This window comes from Gossypium hirsutum, chromosome D05 (assembly GCF_007990345.1).
Source record: "Gossypium hirsutum isolate 1008001.06 chromosome D05, Gossypium_hirsutum_v2.1, whole genome shotgun sequence".
NCBI lineage: Eukaryota > Viridiplantae > Streptophyta > Magnoliopsida > Malvales > Malvaceae > Gossypium > Gossypium hirsutum.
The window spans coordinates 15,591,543-15,615,423 of NC_053441.1; the positions used below are offsets into that span (position 1 = coordinate 15,591,543).

The following is a 23,881-nucleotide window of genomic DNA, read 5'->3' on the forward strand; positions in this document are numbered from 1 at the left end:
AACCGAAAAAACACCAGACGAAGTGTGGCTCCAAGAAATTCTATCTGGACCTTTCGAATCATGAGGAGGAGGAATACCCTTAATAACCTAGATAATATCATTAGAAAGCCCAACTCTAAAAAGATCAAAATTCCACGAACCATCTTCAGTAGTCCTCTCATGCCTTAAACACTCATAATTTATATTAACATCAGGAGAAATAAGATTTCCGAGGGACCCAATATTAGGAATCCAATTATCCTTCCAGCATTGAATTTTTTGACCATTTCCAACGACCAATGCAAGTTTTCACGAAATAAGTCCCAAATTTTTTAGAGGGACTTCTATAAGAATGAGCTCCCATATCTAATGATAGAAACAGGTAACTCATCTTGCACACGGTATCTCGATCTAAGCATACAAACCCAAAAAGCTTCATTGCCAGACACCAATTTAAAACCCAACTTCATTAAAAAATATATATTTTGATCCCGAAGATTCCTCAGACCAAGACCTCTACACATCTTTGGTTGACAAATCGAATCCTAACCAACCAAAGTCATCTTCTTTTTCCCCTCAGATGAACCACATATAAACTGCTTGACTAAACTTTCTATTTCATCCAGAGTCTTCCTAGGTATGAAGTAGCTAGGGATAGATTTAAGCACAGATTAAGCTAGAGTACTTCATCCTGTTAAAGAGAGCGTTTTGGCTTCCAAACTTTGAAGCTTACCAAGAACTTTTTCCACCACGAACTGAAAGGTACTACTAGTAACCCTTTGGTGAAGAAGGGTAACTCCAAGGTATTGACCAAGATTATGAACTCTCGAACCAAAAAAACTACTAATCGAGTCCACAAAAGACTCATCCACAGCTTAAGAGAAAAAGTGTTGGTATATCTTGCATTAATTTTGTGCCCGGATAACAAGCAAAATCTATCCAGAATACCTTTCAAAATTTTGCAATGCTTCAAATATGCTCTACTAAAGATAACAAAATTATCGGTGAAAAACAGATGTGATATACTGGGACCATCTCTAGAAAGACGAATAGGATTCCAATTTCCTTCCAAAATTTTGAAAAACAGATGTGATATACTAAATTAGATGTCATGGCTACTCCATACAAAGCACAAAGAGATAAGGAAAAAGAGGACAACATTGGCGGATACTTCTAACAGGTTTAAATTTTGAAAGAGGAACTCCATTCCACATAACCTGCATAGTGGAATTAGAAATAGAGGTCATAATGACATTAACAATATACTCAAGGATACTTGCCGCACGTAGAGAAGCGTCAATAAGCTCTCAGCTAACTCTATCATGTGCTTTCTCTAAGTCGATTTTAATCGCCATTCATTTCCTCTTTTCCTGACATATCATAGAATGAATGACCTCTTTAGCTATGATGATGTTTTCATTAATATTCCTGCCTGTAATAAAACGAGCTTGTTCCTGCGCAATAATTTTAGGAAAAATATATTTAAACCAGTTAGCTATAACCTTGATCGTTAATTTATAAAGCACTGAACAGAGACTAATTGGTTTGAATTAACCAAAGTTTCAGGATTCTTAATTTTCAGAATTAGGACGATTAAACTATTATTTATCTCAGGCTTAATGGTAGCATCGTCGAACACCTTTAAAATCCAGTCACATACAGCTCCCCCAATTGAGTCCCACTGCTTTTTGAAGAAAATGGCGTGAAAACCATCACTCCCCGGAGCTTTAAACGGAACCATGGCGAACAGGGCCTCCTTAATTTCTTCATTAGAAATCAGTTTCCCCAAGAAACTGATATCACTAGAATCAAGTTAGGGAGAAGCGGTCGGAGGTAGAAAACCTAAAGGTGCAGGAATTTCTCTATAGAGCCTTTGAAAAAATTCATTCGCTTCACCTTCAATGACTTCAGGATCTTAAATTCAATTACCATCAGAATTGCGAATAGCAAAAATGTGATTTTGTTTCGTCCTTTGTAAAGCACGAGAGTGGAAAAATTTAGTATTCCGATCCCCTAACTTCAAGCAGTCACACCTCACTTTTTGTTTCCAAATGAGCTCTTCATGGTAAATGACATTCTCAAGTTCTTGACGAAGAGACAACTCAACTTGAATAAAACTATTAGAACTAGACTAATCATTTCTCTCCTGGAGTCTGGCAATTCTTTTGATAAAGTCTCTCTTACGAGTGGTTGTGTTTCCAAAAACGATTTTATTTCACTCATTGAGATGAAGAGTGAGTTTACTAAGAGAATTCGAAATATTACCAGAGTACTCCCAATTATTCTTTAAAAATTTGCCAAAATCCGGATGTTCAACCCACCCAGCTAAAAACCCAATAGGTCTTTCCCGGGGAGGAGTAATATTCGAATTAAGCACCAAAAAGCAAAGGACGATGATCTGACTTCATTTTCGGGAGACGGGAGACCATACAATTAGGAAAATTACGAATCCACACCTCATTTCCCAAAGCTCGATCTAACCTCTCAAACAAAGTACCCCCATGCTAAGTAAAAGGTGAACCATTGAAACCTAAATCATGGAGCTCAGAAGAATCAACAAAGTCACCAAAATACAGACATCTCCTGCCCTTAGAAACATATCCAGATTTTTCAGCAGAAGAAAATATTGTGTTGAAGTCACCAATATCCATTCAAGGAATCTAACCCACCAGCTTAGTGTTCTTCAAATCGTTTCATAGCACTTAACGCATTTTCCTGTTGCGGCTCCCGTAGACAAAATTCAGAAAAATAGTATGCACCGAAGGAATTTGCCAAATCCGAGTCAAAATTAATTGTGAGTGACTGCGAACCACCTCAAGTCAAACTGAATCTTTCCAACCAATCCAAATACCCCCAGAGAATCCAATCGCCTCAACACGTGCGAATACTGAAACCCTAGCTTAGCAATGATTTTGTCTGCCTTGGCCCCACTAACCCTCAATTCATAAAGGCTAACTATATTGGGCTTATATTCCATGTTATATTCCCAAAAAATTCTAGGAAATTTAACATTGGCACACCCCTAGCAATTCTACGAAAAAACAATTATATTCATAAATAAAGTAAAATTAAAGGAAGTAAGTCAAACCTAGTTTTCAAGGCCACTGATTCATTTTGGATTAGAAACAACACCATCAACCTCGATATTTAAATTTTTATCTAGGATTTGGTTCGATAAAAGTTCCTCCATGACTTTTATAGACTTAACTAAAGGAATGCGCGAATTTCTAGAATATTTAAATTGATTTCCTCTACCTCATAAGGCAAAAGAGCTTTTATGAATACTTTGACTTCCTCCACTTTTTTGGTCTTTAAGGCGAGAAAAGTTAGAAACTGAATTTGACTCCGGAAGCTCCTTTGACCGCGATTGCATAAGAACCTGTCGAGGATTATGAATATTTTTACTAAAAATAATAGTACAATAATTACCTGGATCGACAGAATTATTGGATATTGGTATGATGAAACCTTCAGACCTGTCAAAAATAGGATTATAATGAGCTTTAATTTTTTCCAGCTCATCTGCGTTGAGATTAGTTTGAAATTTAGAACCCAACCTGCCTTGAATACTTTCATCCCCAATAAGATTAAATGATGCTCCTGCATGTTCCGAATTTAATTCACCATCATTAGAAGGAATGTGATTTGGTAAAATAACCATTAAGCCATTCTTAAAATTAATATTGCCGTCTATGCCCACAAGCCTTTTGCCCAATGACTTATCCAATGAAGCTTTAGATAATCTGCCCATTCAATCTAAGCTCTCATTCCCTAAATTTTCCTTAGAACTCGATCCACTAACTAAGCCTACGCTCAAACCACTCTTATGGCTTGCATTAAAAGATGACCCAAAACCAACATTAGTAGTAGCCCTAACCGCCGAATCCTTTGTAATATCAGCCTCCTCCTTATTTATTTTTTTCCCCTAAAAAATCTCCAGCAGAAAACTTTCCATCACTGATTAAATCTTTCTTCCCCATCAGCACCGTAAACCGAGATCGTTATTGTTGTTTCGTTTGTTTCGGCTTATTCTCTGCCGGAATCTCTTTCTTTTTCCTCTGTGATGTTTTCCTTTCTACCATCATCCACGGCCCAAAAATTGACTCTTTGTCACCATTTTTGGAAACAAAAGGTTCGCCGTTTGATCTACCTTTATTAGGAGTATCCATCTCGACCGTTGGTTCACCACAAGGCCCCGCCAGGTTCTGTTTGATCGCAACTGACGGGCATGTTTCTTTAGCGTGCCCGTATGTGCCACATGTGAAGCATACCGTCGAAAGGGCTTCGTATTCGACTCTCTGAACGGCTCCATCAATAATCACTTGAGAAATCAACGAATTTTCCAGGTTAATATAAATAGCCAAATGAGCAAACCTACCTCTGGTCTGATTGCCGGTCTGAACGTCAAGTTTAACCACTTTTCTGATGAGGCCCCTAATGGCTTTAATTATTTTCCGTTTGTAGAGATAACCCGGTAGATTCGGTAGACGAATCCAGGCTAAAACTATACTGGGGTAGGGTTGTGAAGGACTAAAATGTGTAGTCCATGGCTAAACGGTCAAGTATTGTCCATATACAACCCAAGGACCCTGCATCAAAGCTCTGTTATAATCTACAAAATCCTGAAATTTGACCAAAAAATAGCCATTATCAGTGTCCATTAATAGAATAGAGTTAGCTGGTTTCCAAAGAAACATGATACGATTATACAGGGCGTTGTAACCAATGTTACGCCCTAATAATTTAACAACAACAGTTAACTCCATTTATCTAAATAAAATCTCCTTAATATGATCAGAAAAAGTAATGGCCGGAACACCATCGATATGGGTCGTGTTCACATCTCCCTCGAGTAACTCAAAATCATTCTCACATCCCACACTAGGAGTAGATCGATCCAAGGCAGATTCACCAGATTTGCCCCCCAAAAGTTTGTCTTTCCTTGACAAAATCTATTGAGATTCTGGATCTCCGGTGATAGTTGTTTCTTAATCAACAGCATGATCTTTGAATCTCACTTTTTTAGTATTACGATCATATTCAGGATGAGGATCACCGTCCCCATGGTTGCCGAAAAGTTGCAAAGAAGAGAGCATTTTTTATATAATTTGCTATGATATTGTTGTATTGATGAATTTTAATTGTTTTAATTACATAGCTAACGCCGTACCGAAATCCTCAAGTAAAAAGGGGAAAGATAAATTTGATGTGGAATAGCTCAGAATTCCTTGTTTGTATTTCTATAATCCGAAACTAGTTATTAATTGTTGTATTTTTTATTTAATGCATATGGTAAGTATTGAGGTGAGTATTTGACACCAAATGTAATATCCATAAATCAAGTTCATTGGGTCAAACCGGGTATAGGGGTGTTACAATAAATTGATTTTTTCTATTGATAATTTCATTCTTTTCTATTGTTAAAAGTTGACATGATCGATAGATCAATCAGATGTGATGTGTCCGACTCTTAGTATAATAGAACAAAGCCTAAACAACAAACGTAACTAGCACGACTCTAACCCAGGTCACACTCGAGACGATGAATATTTTTAATTAGTAAGCCATCACATTGAGTTCTGAAGATTTTTAAGAACATTAGCATAACAAGGCATAATCTTTATGGATGCAATTAAACGGAATAACAGGTTTTTTTTTTCTTTTCAGTTCATTGATTAAAGGTATTTATATTTTCAGAGTTGTTCATAGTATTCACCTGACATTTGCGATTTTCATTGGTATGGTTTCCATGTATCAAGTGTCAGCACCAGTAAAATTGGATAGCTTGAAACGAGTTAGTGGCTCGGGCCTAGGGACAGCAGAGCAGCACCCTACCAAAAAGGTGCAATGCCTGGTGCTTTGCAATGACAAATCAGAAATGTGCATCAAATTGATTAGTTTGCGCATTTACATATGATCCATTGTTAGCATCGAATGGTCCACTGCTGTACACAAAAAAGAAAGAGCTTAATTTAAAAAGGGTTATGGGTTCTTAAATGTTTAATTTTGACGTATCAAGAATGTGACATGTGCTGTTTTTATGTGCTTTTATTTCATGGATTTAAATGATGGTTGATCCTACACAATATTTTTGAAAATGGCATTTCCTTTTTTCCATTTTTTGCCAAATGACATAAATTAGTGGTGAGTGAAGGGCAGTTTCTTTATATATTTACTTCATCGACAATCCTTTTTTGAGTTATTTTAGGTTTACATCGTCAAAGGATTCCAGCAACTTCATCTATTTGGATTTCCCGAGGTAAGTAACCAGTATTTTATTGGTGCACTAAAGGTGTATTGATATATAGTTTTGGGTTTATTAATATTTTTAAATTATGTATATTTATAGTTTATTAATAAATTATATGTATACAAATATATCTCAATTACTCTATTAAATATATTTATTGCAAATATAAGTTCTTAAATTATCAATTAAGCTCAATATTTTAATTCTATTTCTAATTATAAAAAATTTAATTTAAAATAGCAATTTTATAATTTTATATATCAATCGGTTTTAGTTAAAAAAGTTTTTTGTTAAACAATCTCATTATAAGTTATTATAAGTTTTAATCATATATATATTGTACAAAATACTTTTCCAACTTATAAATAGGAAGATAATACGCTTCAATGCACTCGAACTCACATTTTCCTGCATTGATAATTATATTCATATCAATCCACCAAATTTAAAAAAAATTTTGAAATACAACTAAATTATAAAAATAAAAAAAAAGTAGCAAAATTTTAGTCAAGGAACTTAAAATTGGACCTATTTAAGATGATAATAGTATCCAGTACCAATTTGGTATTGGACTAACGTGGATTTCACACACCAAAAAGAAAAGACGAATTCTTCGACATTGACCTATTGCTCACCAACATAAATTTTAAATTGCCATTACGACCAACAATGCATTTATAATCAATAAATTGTTGGTTGAAATTATGATAATTTCTTTCCAATTAAGAGCGACAACATAAATATATATTGTAAGATTATTTATAGGGTAAATTCTATAAATGGTCATCTAATTATGTCTATATTTCTATTTTGGTAACTCAACTTTAAAAAATTTTAATTTAAATACCCAGAGTTAATTTGACAACGAAAAGTCTTTTTCTAATTGGTATAATCACACATTTAGTTCTCAATACTTATATTTTCTATCAATTTGATCCTAATTTGAAATAATTTAATAAATTTAACGCTCCACATTTACAAATTCTGTCAAATTAATCCTTAAACTTCTTAACCAAAACTTTTAGCTTTTACAACAGATGCATTACACATCTATTAAATGTTTTACTTTTCCGTAAATAATTAAAAAAAATAAAACACATAGTAATCTCTTAATCAATTTATAAAATATAAAAAAAATCATTATCAATGTAATAAAAGGAAACTCAATTAATTCTTTCATTTTTTTCTTATGAAAAATTGAATATTCATAAATTTTTATATAATTGTTGATCGAACAATTAAGTTTTGTAAAATCATATTTTTTTAACTCTGGACTTAATTTCTAATTTCAAGAATTAACTACGATTTAAAGAAAACAACACAAATAAAAAAACCAATAGTAATGGAACCAAGTAGTGCAAAATAAAGCAAAATCTGAAAACAAAAATACAAAATTTGAACATTTTACTTCCTAACATATGATAAAATATGCAGACCAAAATAGATAAACAAAGTCAAAAAATTACAGTACGCTTTATGGGTCGTTTTACCATAGCTTCAAAACTCATAAACAAATAAATTAAAAAGAAAAGTTCAATATTATCAAGCTTTTAAATTTTGATTTCTAGGTTCAACAAACAAACATTTTATTAAAGCATAGTACCAACTATATTTATTAGTTATATAAAATAGGAAATAGCAAAATTTTGATTGAACAACAATATATCAAAATTACATGCTTAAAAATTCAAAAATTCAAATTCAAGCATACAAAATAAATATAATGAAATTTGCACACACAGAAAAATGAGATGATGAAAAAATAAATTTGTAAGTGTTTGTAGCCTTTAGGGATATCTGTCAAAATATCCCGAAGAATATGTATTATTTAAATGAAAAAATATAATATTTTTAGCAAAGAGACTTTTACATTAAATATGACATTTAATTTTAAAAATGGTTATGTACCAAATTAGATAAGTTCAACTATAAATAGAATAATTAATAGATATGAAATGCCTTTATTTTAAAAGTTGAATGTTTAGTTAGGAAGTTTGATGATCAAATTAATATAATTTGTAAATGTGAAGATTAAATTTATTGAATTATTTAAAATCATGATTAAATTAATAGAATATATAAATATTTAAAATTAAACCTGTTATTATATTAATTAAAAAAAGATTTTTTATTATTAAAATAGAAACAAATTTAAATATTAATACCTAAAATAGTAATGTGGACATAATTTGGTCACCTATAGGTTACCTTTATTTTTAGTGTTACCGGCTCGGACTAATTTTTGTAATAAAAAAAGAAAATTTATAGGAATAGGACAAGAAGACAAGATGGGGATTGCGCAAGGCAAGGCTGCAGATCTGTGTAAGCTATGATTAATAGTGGTGTTAAGATTTTGAAAGGACTTGTGTGTGTGTGAATCTCCAGTGAGTCAGAGTATACAGTTCACCGGGTAGGCGCAGCTTTGAGTCTCAGACATGGCTGGCTAAAAGCAACCCAGAACGTGGCCCAACACCAGATAAGTCGTAATAAAACCCCCCATTGAAGTAAAGTATTTGGGGAAACTAAATTCTCACCACATCCCAGAAGTTTGAATATTGAACAGCAGAATTTAGCAAAAGTAAATCGATAAAACGTTGTAAACTAAATTCGTTTTGACTTTTTTGCGATTTGTGGAATCTATTGAGATATAATACAGACAAGGAAGAAGAAGATGGATGGTCCATCGCCAATTGTTCATTAAAAAAAAAAAAGTAAAATGACGAAAGAGTGAAAACAAAACGAAGAGTCATTTTCCAGGCTTTTAGGCTAATCTTGGTTGATTCCTCTGGAGTCTGCCTGGAGAAGACTAGAATCCAAAATTCGGAATATGGGGATATATTGAAAATGCCAAAACCGCCATTAATAAGGATCGTTCATGGTTCCAAAAGGCAGCCATGAAAATGTTCACAGAAGCAGACACGTGCTTTCATCATACCTACTTGTAAACCCCAAAATGAACTCCCTCTTTTTCTTTCACGTAGTAGATGACATAAGAATTATTAATGACTGACTCAAACTGCATTATTCTTTGGTGTCTTATTTGTTTATTTTTATCTTTTTGATTGGGGAGAAATGAAGAAAAACTGATTTCCAGATTTTATCAGATGTGGGGACCACTGTTTGAATTTTGAATCTATAATGACTTAATTACCTTTTCTTTTCTTCTTAAAATCAATCGGGGAGATGAAATGAACCTACAACCTTTATTTCTGCTATCTCTACGCTTTTAGAATAAACAGTTACTCATCAATATTACTTTTGTGGAGGAGTAAATAGGCAAATAATAACATTGCATTTAAAGTTGTAAAATTTCTAAATTTGAATCTAATCTTTTAAGGTTTTTTTAACATTATTTTAATAGAAATAGAATTCTTTACATGCGTTGTTTCTATCTACTTTCGTCTAAAAATAAAATTATTAATGACGGGACGAAACCAATAAATAACCCCACATGTATAAATTTATAGAAGATTCCAAATAATTCTATAGAATTTAGTATGATTGTATGTGTAATAGCACTTACTATACAAGAAATATCAATGGACCCGATTATTACAATTATTCAGGATATCTCTTTCTTTTTTAGTTTAGCTTCTACAATCTATTTCTTAGCTCAAAGTCTCTCTTTACTAATTGGAATCAAAGAATTAATAAACCTGTTCCGCCCAAAATAGGAATGGGCTGGGATTACGAACTTATAATATATAATTTGATTATCGAGTTGAATTCATTATTATAAGTTCATTTCATATCAGACCGGGCTTTATACATTCTCATGATAAGATTTCACACAATTTTAAATTGTCAAAGCAATCAAAATTATTATTTTAAAATGTCACTTAATATAACTTAACAAAAGTTATCAATTTGATTTTAAACTACCCATAACTCACTTTTATTGGCAACAATATTAATAACAATTAAATTAAGATTCAATCAACTATATGAACTAAAAAGATTGCAAGTATAATTAGAGTTTAATAATCTTTTGCTTTTTAAGCAAAATTGATAGTATTATATTCTTTATTCATTTATCAACAAAATTTAACAATTTTATATTTATAAAAAAAATTTATCTAGTTAGCCTCGAGAAGCTCCATTGTTGTTGGCAAGGACATGGGAGGAAAGGGCCAAGGGGCTTATATTATTATACTATATACATTAGGCTCCTAGCACGACAGCTTGGGCTTCACTCTTTTTCTTTTTCTCAGGAGTAGTGCAACTAAAATTGCACATACTCCCACAGTCATGTCTTACTACTTGAAAGCTTCACAACCAACAATGACAGACAGGCAAAGGTACATTCTACAGTTTCTATTCCTTCCTTCCAAGCTGTCTCCTTGGTTTGTCATTCTCTAATGTCATATGCCTTGTTTATGGGGTTTTAATGCTCACCATCTATTCCTATTATTTTAATGCTTCTTTTCATATGGTTGATTTCAATCTTATCCCTTGGGATAATGAAATTTAGTATACAACAAAGGTGCATTTCAAACTCACCCGAAAACCTAAGCAAATATTATTTTTAAAAGGAGTTTGTGCCCCATATGAATTCATTAAACCTCTTGCTACTCTTACCATTTGACCTGTACTCTTATTTAGGACCATAGAGGACCACTCTTTTTATTTCTAATTATTAGCTTCCTTTTGGATTTATTCCCATATTGGCACACACTGCAGGAATAGAGTCCAAAAGTTAAAAGATCGTGACACTTGGAGAGTGCAACAAAACAGAATATATATAATATCGTCATTACCAAATCGCAAGTAATGGGCAAAAAAGCCTTTAATTTTAGTGGAATTAGGTTGGGGGGATTAATATGTATATAAATTCATTGATTCTTTTTGGCAAAGGAAGAAAACCCATATTTGATTGTACCCTGCTGGCGTATATGTTATTAGGTGGTTCAATCGGAGGATGCATGCATGTGTCTAAGTATATATTTTGTATTAGCATTGTTGTCTTGTAGTATGATTTTTGGCAAAGCTGGCTAAAAGTAACAGAGGATTATTGATTTACTTTCTAGAAAGGTTAAAGTTGATGGTACAAGAGTGTTGCCAAATGAGGCAGTTCCACTTGATGAGAGACTATTGGTGGGATTTTGGCTGATTTCCCCACCAATCCGATGGATCCTGCACAACAAGACAATTAGAGGCAAATAAGGGCACTAAAGGCATAGACACTCTGAAGACCCCACCACCACAAGCAAAAAACACATTATTTTGGTTTGCTTAGCTTTCTATTTATTGAATTGAAATTAGTAGTAAAATAACTCTGAGCTTGAGCACCAAGTTGGACGAGCAAAGTGTAGTTAACTGTTCTATAAGTTGGCCCAAGAAACGGCAACAAAAATCCATTAAGAAAGAAGACAATGGTTTTGATGTTAAGAAACGAAGAACAACCATATTGAATCCACTAAGTACAGATTATAAATAAGGCCCATTTATATCAAAGAACATAAACTGGGCTATACCCAATGGAGATAACAGGTAAAGTAATTGCTGCTAGGTACATTGGGCTTCTTCTACCAACTGAATTCTGGGAAATTATCGGAAAACAAGATCAATGTATTGTAGGACTAAAGGGTCAGCGTGGAGGACCAGAGACATGCATTCTATATTGTTAACCAACCCCATAGCTCTTCTTGCTGTGATCCTGGGTAGCACCATCATTTTCATACTATTCCTCCAACCGCGCCACCTATCATCTTCCCCGAAGTCTGATTCCATGGCTGCCCGGAGCTTTGTTCTTTGGCTTCACGGGCTTGGTGACTCTGGTCCAGCCAATGAACCCATCAAGACACTCTTTAGGTCTTCCGAGTTCCGAAACACCAAATGGTCTTTCCCTTCTGCCCCTGAAAACCCCGTCACCTGCAATTGTAAGCCTCTTTTTTATACATTTTCTTGACGAATTGGTTCTGCCTATTGACTTCTGTTTTTGTGTTTTGAATGAATTGATGTGTATGGGTCTGATTTTTTCTAGCTTAATTAGAGTTTCAGTGTAATTTACAGTCAGTTAATACATTGGGAAATTTGTTTGGGGGAAAATGTTTAGGAATGATCGACAATGATCACTTCATGTTTGGAACCCGTCTCTTATTTGCAGAGACTTTACTATGGAAAGTATTCATAGCAAGAGTATAGTTGAATTTTTGCATAGACTTTCATGATCCTTTAGTATTGCCGTGGTAAATATTCTTAGGAACCCTTTTTTATGGAGCTGCATGGAAATTTAGCAGCTGACATGGGCATGAATGTCAACATCCTTGATTTTGATATATTGGGGTATTTTAAACCTATATATACCTTGATGGCTCATGAATTAAGGTTTACTACTGTGACAAATTGCTATATTCTCTTAAAAGTTTCGTATCTCAGACGATTTAACTGATGAGTCAACTCTAGATTCATTCTTAAAAATGATGATGCTGTTCAAGGCAGCTGATTATCATCCATAACGATAGCGCAATTGTTCTTTCTGATGCATTTTTTTTATTTGCAGATGGAATGCGAATGCCTTCTTGGTTCGACATTCAGGAGATTCCAGTCACAGCTGTAAGTAATGCTTGTTCTCCTTCCGTTTCATTTACACTAATTTGACATACTGCAGGGACATTTCTCTTTCAGATTTCATTTAGGTAGTGTCATTCGTATTCTTGAAAACAAATTCATGTAGGCTTCATTATTAATACTTATATGTAGTGGTTTTTTCTGCCTTTTTGTTTCTTATCCAAACCTAAGTGAAACCGAGTTTTGGTGGTATATACTTCCTATTATTGGTTGTCTTTCTTAACTTTAATGCTTATGCATGCTTTCTTAGATAGACTAAGTCATCTTGAATTGTGGGCTTTCTGTTACATCAACAATCTGCATGTGCAATGGATCACAAAAATGAAAATGCCACCCTTGTTAACTTTTTTATCGTTATCAGCTGACTGAATTCCTTTTTATGTGCAAAAATATCATTGATGGAACTTTGCATATGCTTTTGACTTTGGCTTTAAAATTATTCAAGCACAACATTCAAAGTTTCCTCAAGTATGATTACCTAGATTTTGCGGTCAACTTGTTTTTTTGAAACTAAGTCTTTGCTTTGTAAAATGGAAAGAAAAATGAAAAGAAGAAAAATTGAAGGGGTAGAAAGAAAGTATTTTTTCCACATTAGTGTGCTTGGTAGGAAAGATGAAAAAATTGAAAGAAAAAGTAATTTTATTTCGTTTCATTGATTGGTAGAGTTCAAAAATGAGAGAAAAGAAAATGAAGCTTTTGAAAAATGCATAATTTTGAATTAACATACATTCCTCTCTCATTGTCTTCCTATCATTCCAATGATTTGTTTTCATGCATGAGGATGGAAAATGATGATCTCTCTTATTTTCTACCAGTCACCTCGATGGAAAGAAAAAAAAATACATATATTTGCTATGGTTTTACTTTTCTACACTTCCAATTTTCCATCTTGCCAAGCAAAGACCAAGGATTTTCGTTTCAATTTTCATAAACTTCTTTAAAAAGGATTTGGGACCTGTTGTGCTATGGTGTAAGGTGAAAGATATTTTGCATGAGACCTGTTGTCAATGTCTTGCAACTGTTTATCTTTACTTTGCTGTTACTCTTGAAAGGTTCACATGGTCTTAAAACCAATTCTATATTTCCCATCATGATGATTTGAATGCTCTGCTTATGGTGCTGGTGATTCAATTGATGTTTGGTGTTGCTTATTTGTATAGGATTCTCCAAAAGCTGAAAGTGATGTCCTTAAAGCAGTTCAGAATGTGCATGCGATGATAGACAAAGAAGTAGCTGCTGGGACGGATCCTAATAACGTATTTGTGTGTGGATTTAGTCAAGGGGGTAGGAAATCTCTCCTAGGATCAGAGCATAATTCATTGCATTGCTTGCGGTATCTTACAAATTGTAACAAGTTCTTTCAGGTGCCTTGACCTTGGCTAGTGTTTTGTTGTACCCAAAAAAGCTTGGTGGAGGTGCAGTCTTCAGTGGATGGGTTCCTTTCAATTCTTCAATGATAGAAAAGTTCCCAGAAGATGCAAAGAAGGTGATTTCCGTTAAATGCATTTATCTAGTTTACTAATACTTGACTCCCATTCCTTTTCCCGTCTTATTTGAGGACTGCATTTAACGAATGATGATAAGCAAATGATGTCTGACAAATAGAACATTTGCTTGTCTGAAATATATTTCCAACAAATATCTATGAGAGTATTAGTCTGTAAACTATCATTAGCATCCTAATTCACGAAGATGCAATTACTAACTGTCTTTTATGCTTTCATGGATAATAGTGATTTGTCATCTGCTATGGGTTGTTTTGGAGATCAATTAATTCTTCCTAAACAAACTGGAATTTGTCATTATTTTGACATACGCTTACAAATCGATTTGAGACCCGAATCTTTTGCAGACACCTATTTTGTGGTCCCATGGAATGGCTGACAGAACGGTACTTTTTGAGGCTGGACAAGCGGGGCCTCCTTTCCTTCAACAAGCAGGAGTAACCTGTGAATTTAAGGTATGTATTGTGAACATTTTGTCTGATTTTCTGGTGCTTTTCATATGGTAGCTACTGATGTGCCGAAATTCCTATGATACTACAGGCTTATCCTGGTCTTGGCCATTCAATAAGCAACGAGGAGCTGCAGTTCCTTGAATCATGGATTAAAACACGTCTACAAAGTTCTTCATAGATCAGTAGATTGTCTTGAGAACGATATCCAATTATTGTCATTGGTTTTTAGTGGAATTGGTAATCACTTGAATACTACAATTATTGGTGTGGGTGACATAGGAGGATATTTTTCACGTTTGGATTATTATAAGTTGGAATCAACTTCTGTATTGTTGCTTTATTTAAAACATAAGTTTCTATAGTATGGAGAAGGGTGTATGATCTAATCTAAAAGGCTTCACTTGCATAGCAAAATCACTACCTACCTACTTTTGCATAAATTTGATTTAGACAGGAAGGAAGACGATCGAAGTTCTTGTGACGAACTGATTCTACATACCCCTGCTGTCACCTGGGAATTCTCTGTTCACTATGTATGTGAAAGAGCCTGATTACAAAACACCAAGGAAACTATAATCTAGTGGCTAAGCTTCACTATGGAAACACATACGGTACTCGGAATTTACTGTCCTAATTCCAGGAAAGCGAACTTTGCTGGTGAGGGTGAGGGTGATTGATGAATTGGATGTCCGAAGTGGCTTGTGGTTAGGGTCCCCTCCATAGTTGGGGTAAGATGAGGTAGAGCCTAACCACCACCATTTCTATTGGTTCTACCAACCTTTATTTGATTATAGTAACGTATAAAGTGGGACAGTGAAGTGAGATAGACTGGGACAAATGGGTATATCGATCGCATCAGTGCACCAACTGCAACTCGAAACGACATGGATTGAGTAATCAGAAATATAAATTCACTCGCTCTGATGATTGGACCCTTCACCATTTAAAGTCCCGTGTCCCACTTGAACGCACACTTCCCCAGGCTAGGTTTCTCTTAAGACCTAAACTGCGTCATCCGCTCTTATGTTATTACTTGTTATTCTCTTCTCTGCCCTTCGTAGAATAATACTATAAAAACCTCATTAACCCTTTATACTCAAAAGTCTCAAACTTTTTTTTCTCTCTCTGTCGCTGACTGATCATCAAAGTTGACCATGAAGAAGCTCTACCGCAGAGGCACGGTTCATCCATCACCTCTGAGCACAACCGATCATCTGTCTTTCCTTCCGGCCACCATCTTGACCCTCGTGGCTGCTCTTTCCCCGGAAGACAGGGAAGTCTTGGCCTATCTCATCTCTTGTGCTAACAACGATTTCAGCAACTTCTCAACCCACCGGAAAAACACCCAGAAACACCCGACTAAAAGAAGCATCAGCTTCAGCAGCGGCAGCGATCATGACCATCCACCTCTTTTTACCTGTGATTGTTTCAGGTGCTATATGAGCTACTGGGTCAGGTGGGACTCATCGTCCAACCGGCAGCTGATACATGAGATTATAGATGCTTTTGAAGATGGGTTAGCTCAAAGCAAGAAGACAAAGAGCAAGAAAGACAGGAAAAAGAAGAGCGGTGGAGCTGATGGGTCTGGTGGTTCGAAACGAACCGATTTGAGCTTAGGGAAGGACGAATCATGTGACTCGAAATCGGCGGAAGCCAGTAGCAGTAGCAAAAGTTGTGGTGCTGAAGTTTGTGGGGATGACGGTGAAGAAGAAGGGACAGACAAGGGTCCGGTGAGGAGGTTCGTGAACTTCATCGGAGAGAGGATTTGGAATGTTTGGGGGCAGTGAATTTAGACGAGAACCCCAAGAAAATAGGTGGGTTTTAACTCCAGCCGATTTTCTCTGTATTAGAGAAAGAACAATGAAATTTCTTCTATTTTTAATTAATTTTCCTTCTTTTTTGTATATTATACCCTTTTGCAATGTAAAAATGGGTAGTTTGATCTTGAATCAACCATGTTTTTGTTGTTTCTTGAAGCAACCTTTTGATATAAAAAGATTTTCTTGTTGCCCACCATTGCCAAGCTTAAGCTATCAGTTGAATACATTTGCCATAATTTGATTTTAGATTTGGTGGAAACGAGGGATAAGACATTGATATGCTGTCTGCGTTCCGCTCTGCTTGTCCTTACAATGCCATGAATTCTTGCATGGATATGTCGGAATTAAGTTCTGTTAAGAAATGGCAATCGATGTGGTTGGATTTTATCACTGTATTAATGTAATTAGTGTGTTTTTCTGTATGTGGTGAAGATGCCCTGCAATTGTCAACCCAACGTGTTTACTGTATTTATTTATAGTGGGTGATGCAGATTAGGTAGCAATGTTGTTGTTATCTACTTTTTAATCAATCTATTATTTTAACTTATAATAATCTCATCATCTCTTCATTTCAATTCAATCTAACGCCGTCGGTTGCCAAGAGGGGATAGGGGTAAAAAAACAGTGGGCATGCATGCATGCATATCATGCATCACCATGGGAGAGTGGAGGGTGAGCAGTGAATGAAAATGAAGGGCAAGAGGGGATAGGCTGAAGGTGTAGGCAATAAGCGAGGTCGGCAAAAGCAAGGCTTCGATTAAAGCGAATAGTATTTTATTATTAATGTGAGGTGGGCCCCACTCACTCTCATCCCCCTTTTTCTTTGTTGTTGTTGTTCCCTGAAGCCATTTATTCTTTCCACAAATGTAGTAGTAATCATCAACCCTTACCATGCCGTCATCTCCCTCTTCTTCATCGCTAAGGAATCTAAAATAAAAATAATCCTGATTTAGGTCCAAATTGAATGCGTTGGAATATTTAGAGAGAGGGAATAAGTCAAAATTCAAATTTCTAGTTCAGCAAAGTTTAGTTTAGTCAAGAAAAGGGAACAGAATATCTTTTTTGTTTTTTGGTTTGAAAATATTTGTACCGTATGGCCCCTTGCATTAAGACAATTAAATCAAGAAAAGTGGTGTCTGAGGAAAGCGCATCTGCCAGCCATTAGTCACACTCAAAAGAAAGAAAAGAAGGGGACAACTGTCTCAGTTCTCGGGGCGGTGACCCCCCTTAAACCACAATCTCTCCACTCTGTCATTTATGTTCTGTCTCGTAGTCTTTGCAAGTATACCACATATAAATGCCCTTAATTAACAAGGATGGTCTACTAAAGCATTTTCATTATAACCTATGGTCCTTCAAAGAATCAAAAAGGCATTTTCTAAGACTAGGGATTCTAGTATCTTACTTTGTTGAATTCATTAATGTAGTAGATCCAAAAAGAAGGGTTTAATATTAGCATCGCCCGTTGCAAGTTGCGGTTCTTAATATAAACTAAGTCGTCAAGTCCTGTGACAAAATTTTGTCCCTACTACTTGGAGCTATGAATTGATGATCACTTAGGTAAGTGAGCATGAATTAGTAAATTTGACTTACGGTAGGAAATATATAAGGAGTTAGGACTGAGTCAACCAACGTAGGATTTGCTCTACTCATGGGAGGGTCTACTATAGCTTTGAATGTCATTGGCTCGTATTTTGACTGTTATAACAAGCAAGGGGCTGAAGCTAACACGAAGTGATCAGCCTGTCGCGTTTGAATGATAATTTTGAAAACGGGTGTGCTACAAAAGTTCATGTATAAAACTTTTTTCATTAGCAGGCGAGGCTAGCGTGTATCACCATGATTCACTATCTCTTACTTTGGTCATAGCCTTCTAATTCGAAAAAAGTCTAGTCTTCTTTCTGACTTGCTCTACAAATGATAAGCGCAGAAGAAGGTTTAATAAAATGAGTGATTTTGCGATTATAATTATGGTGTAATTTCATTACCGTCAATTCCTTAAAATAGGAACGTAATATAAAAATTTGGATCAATTTTCTTTTTCTTTTTATTATTTTAATCAATTTATACTTTTTTTTCTTAAATAACGTTAAGAACTAGTTAAATATATACATACTTCCTAATAGTGAATTAGTAGAAGTACATTACACATATAATTATTTTATTTAATTTAATAATTTAATTATTAATATATTAATAATAGGTCTAATTATAATTATGATCGGTGTTACGAATTGTAATCACTTTTTATAGAGTATTATACTTATAATTTATAAATTGTAATAAAAAGTAAAAATTTATTATGATTTTATGAAAATTTAGATTAAAAAATATTAAATGAATCAAACTTGTTAAAACATAACTAGAACGTGTATTATTCATGTAGGGGATCCTCCAGCTAAGAAGATCCATTGACCTGAGACGAAGAGAAAGATTTCAATTCTTCCATATTTCAGGATATACGCTAGTCACAAGTTCTAAAACTGTTTCATACCCCTGACGAATATTAAAATCCTTGACCACTAATTAAGATAAAAAAACACTCTTAACCCGTGATTTCAATATATCTTTTTTAATTATTACCATTTGATAATAATTTTACTCTGTGACGTGTATTTGAAATCTTCGCTAGTTTTAATCAAAGTTATAAGAAGAATACTAATAGTGGATACATTGACAGAGTCGTGCAAAGACTTGGTCAACATACTGTTCTGTGCAATCTCCAGGTGTAGTGCAATGTGTGATTCATGTTTAAGATTCAATCACAATTTTTTTTTCCCAATATGAAAAACGATTTCTCTGTTTTATTTTTTTCAGCCGTAATTGAAAATTGTGTTCTTCATAAGATATGCAACATAATACTGTTGTTTTGGATTAAAAGATGGAGGCCAATACCCGCCTCCATTTTCGACCATTTGAAGCATAACTAAGCAAAGTCTAATTCAAATGCTAAAACCAGTGATTTCACCTCCATGACCCACCTTTTTTAAAACAAAAAAGACTGCAAAAGTTTGTTTTAAATATTTTCATTCTTTCTTGAAGTAGCTTTAAGTTTGTTTCATTCTTTGTTTATTGTGCTACAAATTGACATCGCATGTTGGATGGCTCATGTTATCCAGGGAAAAGGGAGAAAAGCCTTTGAGCCTTTGTGAACATATAACAAAGATTCAAGACCCAATTAACCCTTAGTCCAAAATCCTAATTTGAGCTTCTGTATTATGGATTAGGGACCCAAACATCGCATTTCCATTTGGTGGGATTCAAGGTTCCCAAAACCCTAGTTTTTGTTGTACCCTCATTAGCATAAATTATTATATTTAATACGAGTTTAAAAAAAACAAAACTTATAACCTCATTCTTTCTACTTGCTTGTCGTTTTTTATTGAATTATTTTCATAAATAACAACTATAAACAACAATAATACACATATATGGTACGTAGTATAGATAACGGATAAAAAATTACAAGCTATATCGCATTGTTCACAAAAAGAGCCCAATAAAGAAAAATAATAAATTGATTACAATCACATCACCGGAATGTTCAGAAACTAAATAGATTGCATCTGAATTGCATCTGAATTATGCTTTCGCTAGGCCAACCGGACAATGAACTCCGGTCAATCAAATAACCATGGTCAAATCTCAAATGGCTTGTCTTTCCATTCATCATATTGTAGTCCAATCTTTATGATCACAATAACAATGCTTTTATCATGACAAAGCCCTTTGACAACAGTTCCAAATAGGCTAATAGCGGTATTGCCTTGATAAATTCTATATATACGCCAAAATATAACTAAAAACAAAAAGTAAAGTCATCACAACTTTAAGAGAAAGCAAATTAGAGTAGAACTAGAACCAACATAATTTTTAGATAAAATAGACCGGATTGAAACTAATAACCAAAATAAAAGGAAAAAAAGTCAAAGAAAACCGTTAAAGAGGTAGGTCGGTGCCTCCACCAAAAAAGTCAAGTTTTGGTTTGAGGAAAATTTAAGGTAGTCAATACCGTATGGAGGGGTGTACCATTTTTTAGATGGAACCAATACACATCAATATTGGTTTGTTTCAATATATAATTTCTAATTTATCGATATTTTTTAAATAAATATCTAATATATATGTATAAAAAAATTAAAAGATATGAAATGAATAAGAGTAAATAAAATTTAAATATAGATATTTATCATTTATATTATATAACTTCATAAATAAAAATTAATTATTTAACAAATTCAAAGTAAACAAAAAAATCATCTTAAATATTAGACAACAAAATTATTCACAACATGGTCATATTGTCATAAATATATAGGATTGAAGCTCCATAATAGTATTCACATGAAATTCTATTCGTGAAAGCTTTTAAGGGTTTTATTTTTTTCTATTTATTTGTTACAAATATTTTTAATAATTGAGGATGGAGAATAAGGTTGCATAGGAATTAACCCAAGCTCTCGTACTTACAATATAAAACTTTTTAAATTAGTAGCTTCACATTTATTAAAATTTTGATAGTTAAAAGTTTAAATTTTTATTATTTATTACTATATAAGTAAAAAATACTGATTAAAAAATAATTAGAATTAAGAGTGTTATGATACTAACTATTATCAACCCATTGATTCATTAGTCTATCGAGTCCTGACCCACACTGTAATGACCTAAAATTCACGGGCATCGGAAAAGTACATTGTCAGGCCTCCGTCTTAAAGAAATGAGTTCGAAAATAATTATTAGAAATGTTTATGAGTCTAGTAGTGAGCTTAATTAAGTTTTAATTAGGTGAATTTAACTTAATTAAGGGTAATTAGGAAAAAGGACTGAATTGAATAAAGGAAAAAAGTTGAATTATATATTAAAATAAAATATAAAGGACTAAAATAGAAATTATGCCATTTTTCCTAATTGATATTATTGGCGAATTGAAAAATCTAAGAATTTTCTTAGATTTCACACATTAATTAAGTTATTTAATTGATATTATATTATTATATTAGGAAGTAAATTAAAATAAAGACAAACCTATGGTAACAAAAATATACATGTGTAATAATTATATTTGTACAACTGTCATATATTTATTTAATTACTTTTTATTTAAGTAAATAGATATTTATTATATTAAAATATTAAATTAATAAAAATAAATAAAATAAGGACAATTGAATGGCGATGATAATAGACAAGTGTAAAATATATGTGTACAAATGTAATATAAATATTTATTATTAAATAGATATTTATTATAAAAATTATTATTATAACTATCATTAAAATAATAAAGTAAATAAATATAAAAGAATAAAAGAAAGAAATGAAGGAGAAAAGAAACAGAGAAGCATTCGAATAGGGAGAAAGAAAAGAAAAAGGGGAAATTAAGGTTTTAACGTTTGGAGTTTAAATTGGTAAATCAATCAAGTTCTTTTTACTTAATTTTGATATTTTAGAAGCTTGAGAATAAAGTTTTGTTGAAATTAAGTTGAGGTTTTGGAAGTTTTTAGGTTTTTTGAACATAGTTCGCGTTGAACAAAATAATGAATTAGGGGTTTAATTGAATGAATTTCAAGATAGAATTGAAAAAGGGGTTTGAATTGTAAAGTAAGTTATAAGTTTTACATGGTAGGGATTAAATTAAAAGAAGTTTAAAATTAGGGTTTTAATATGAACATTGAATAGTTAAGTTGAATATGGCAAGATATTAAGTAGAAATGAAGTGTGAATTGAGTTAGAAAAGTAAATGAGTTAATTAGGATTAAATTGGAATTAAGGTATAAATTGAAAAAAGATTCAGTAAATTGTTGTAAATTAGTGCTGTAATTAATAATGTAAATTATTATTATTTTTGTAGCTAACAAAGAACCCGAGGCATCGGCATCGAAAGGAAAGGATAAAGCTATCAAGGACTAAAACGAGAAATTCATGGTTTGTATTACTATAATTCAAACTACTATTTATTAAATATTATATTTAAATTTATGTGTATGGTAAGTAAAATTTTAAGGTAGGTATCAATATTGAAATTAATGAAATCGAGATGAAGTATGATTATGTATGAATATTTGATAGTTTATTGTTGGAAAGTGGAAAACTGTATCGAATTGAATTGTACATTGAAAGTGAAATTGAAATTGAGAAAGTGATTTGAATACCCTATTAACTAATCGGGCTTAGTCGGATATAGTTGGCATGCCATAAGATTGGAAGAGTACTGGAATTTATCGGCTTTGTCGATCATGCACTATATGTGTTGTATTAGGCACCACGTGTGTTGTTTCAGGCACTTTATGTGTTGTATACTGCTTTTGATATGTTGATCAGGTACTGAGTACCGATTTAGGTACAATGTGCCGTATTGGTGTGTTTGGTTGGAATCATGTATTCGCCAAGGCTTGGGTTTCTTAATAGGGTGAATAATCGAAATATGAGAATTGAATAAATTTGGTTGATCATACGACTGAAAGTATAAGAAATAAATTGTTAGTCGAATTGTGAGATTTGAAAGCATGAACCTAAGGTTCATGAATTGATCAAATTCAAGTCATTAATATATGATATTGTTGATGAATTATTATATATGAAATATGAAACTGAATGTAAATTAGTTTTTATGAGTTATAAATTTTACATGTTAATGTTATATGATTAATATTTATAATTCATTAAAGTTATATAGTTTGAATTATGATAATACCACTGAGTGTGAAATACTCAACGTTCGGTTGTTTTCGTGCGTAGGTCAGTAGAAATCAAAGGTCTCGGTTCAGCGTCCAGATCAATCCCGACTTCAGAGACAATTTGGTGATGTAATCTTTCTTTTGGTAAAAGTGGCATGTACTTAGGTATTATATATAAATTATGTACTTAATTAAGTCTTGTAACTTTGGTTGTAAAATGATGTCTAATATGGATTATAAGTATGAAATGAAATAATATGACATATTTGGTAAATGTGGCATGAAACTAAAATGGAAATAAATGAAATTATTATTTCGATTAAAAATTATTTATGAATGATCAAGTAGATAAATTGTTAAATTAATGTTGTAGGCATAATTAGGCATGTTTGAGTATGGAGATGGATAGGTTGTTATATTAGTTGCAAGTTGGTTGTGGTTTGAATTTGCAGGGAAGGTTAGTTAATTATAAAGGGGTTATATTGAGTTTTTTTTTTAATTTTTGGAGCACTCGAACAAGTCCTGATTCATTTCTAATACGTATTCTGAGTCTCGAAGGTTCATGAAAGGGACTAAATCATTAAATTATAATATCTATGTTATTTATTTGTGAATTTAATCGTAA

General features: G+C 33.1%; 2 protein-coding genes across 2 annotated transcripts; both read left to right on the forward strand.

Annotated features, from left to right (window-relative positions):
* The first annotated feature begins 11,750 nt into the window (after positions 1–11,750).
* Positions 11,751–15,120, forward strand: LOC107905901 (probable carboxylesterase SOBER1-like). The gene is made up of 6 exons (XM_016832684.2): positions 11,751–12,108; positions 12,732–12,784; positions 13,960–14,083; positions 14,164–14,285; positions 14,652–14,759; positions 14,845–15,120. The coding sequence occupies exons 1-6, from the start codon at positions 11,796–11,798 to the stop codon at positions 14,932–14,934; spliced, it is 810 nt and encodes a 269-aa protein (XP_016688173.1). The 5' UTR covers positions 11,751–11,795; the 3' UTR covers positions 14,935–15,120.
* Positions 15,121–15,248: 128 nt separating this feature from the next.
* Positions 15,249–16,772, forward strand: LOC107905902 (uncharacterized). The gene has a single exon (XM_016832685.2). It carries the CDS (start codon positions 15,911–15,913, stop codon positions 16,541–16,543), a length of 633 nt encoding a protein of 210 aa, XP_016688174.1. The 5' UTR covers positions 15,249–15,910; the 3' UTR covers positions 16,544–16,772.
* Positions 16,773–23,881: the final 7,109 nt, after the last annotated feature.

Excerpts from the sequence above, each read along its gene's own strand:
- LOC107905901 (XM_016832684.2), top strand. The coding sequence starts at position 11,796 with ATGTATTGTAGGACTAAAGGGTCAGCGTGGAGGACCAGAGACATGCAT. Across the intron at positions 14,084-14,163 it reads GTGTGGATTTAGTCAAGGGG|GTGCCTTGACCTTGGCTAGT; the intron begins GTAGGAAATCTC and ends AAGTTCTTTCAG. Across the intron at positions 14,760-14,844 it reads GAGTAACCTGTGAATTTAAG|GCTTATCCTGGTCTTGGCCA; the intron begins GTATGTATTGTG and ends ATGATACTACAG.
- LOC107905902 (XM_016832685.2), top strand. The coding sequence starts at position 15,911 with ATGAAGAAGCTCTACCGCAGAGGCACGGTTCATCCATCACCTCTGAGC.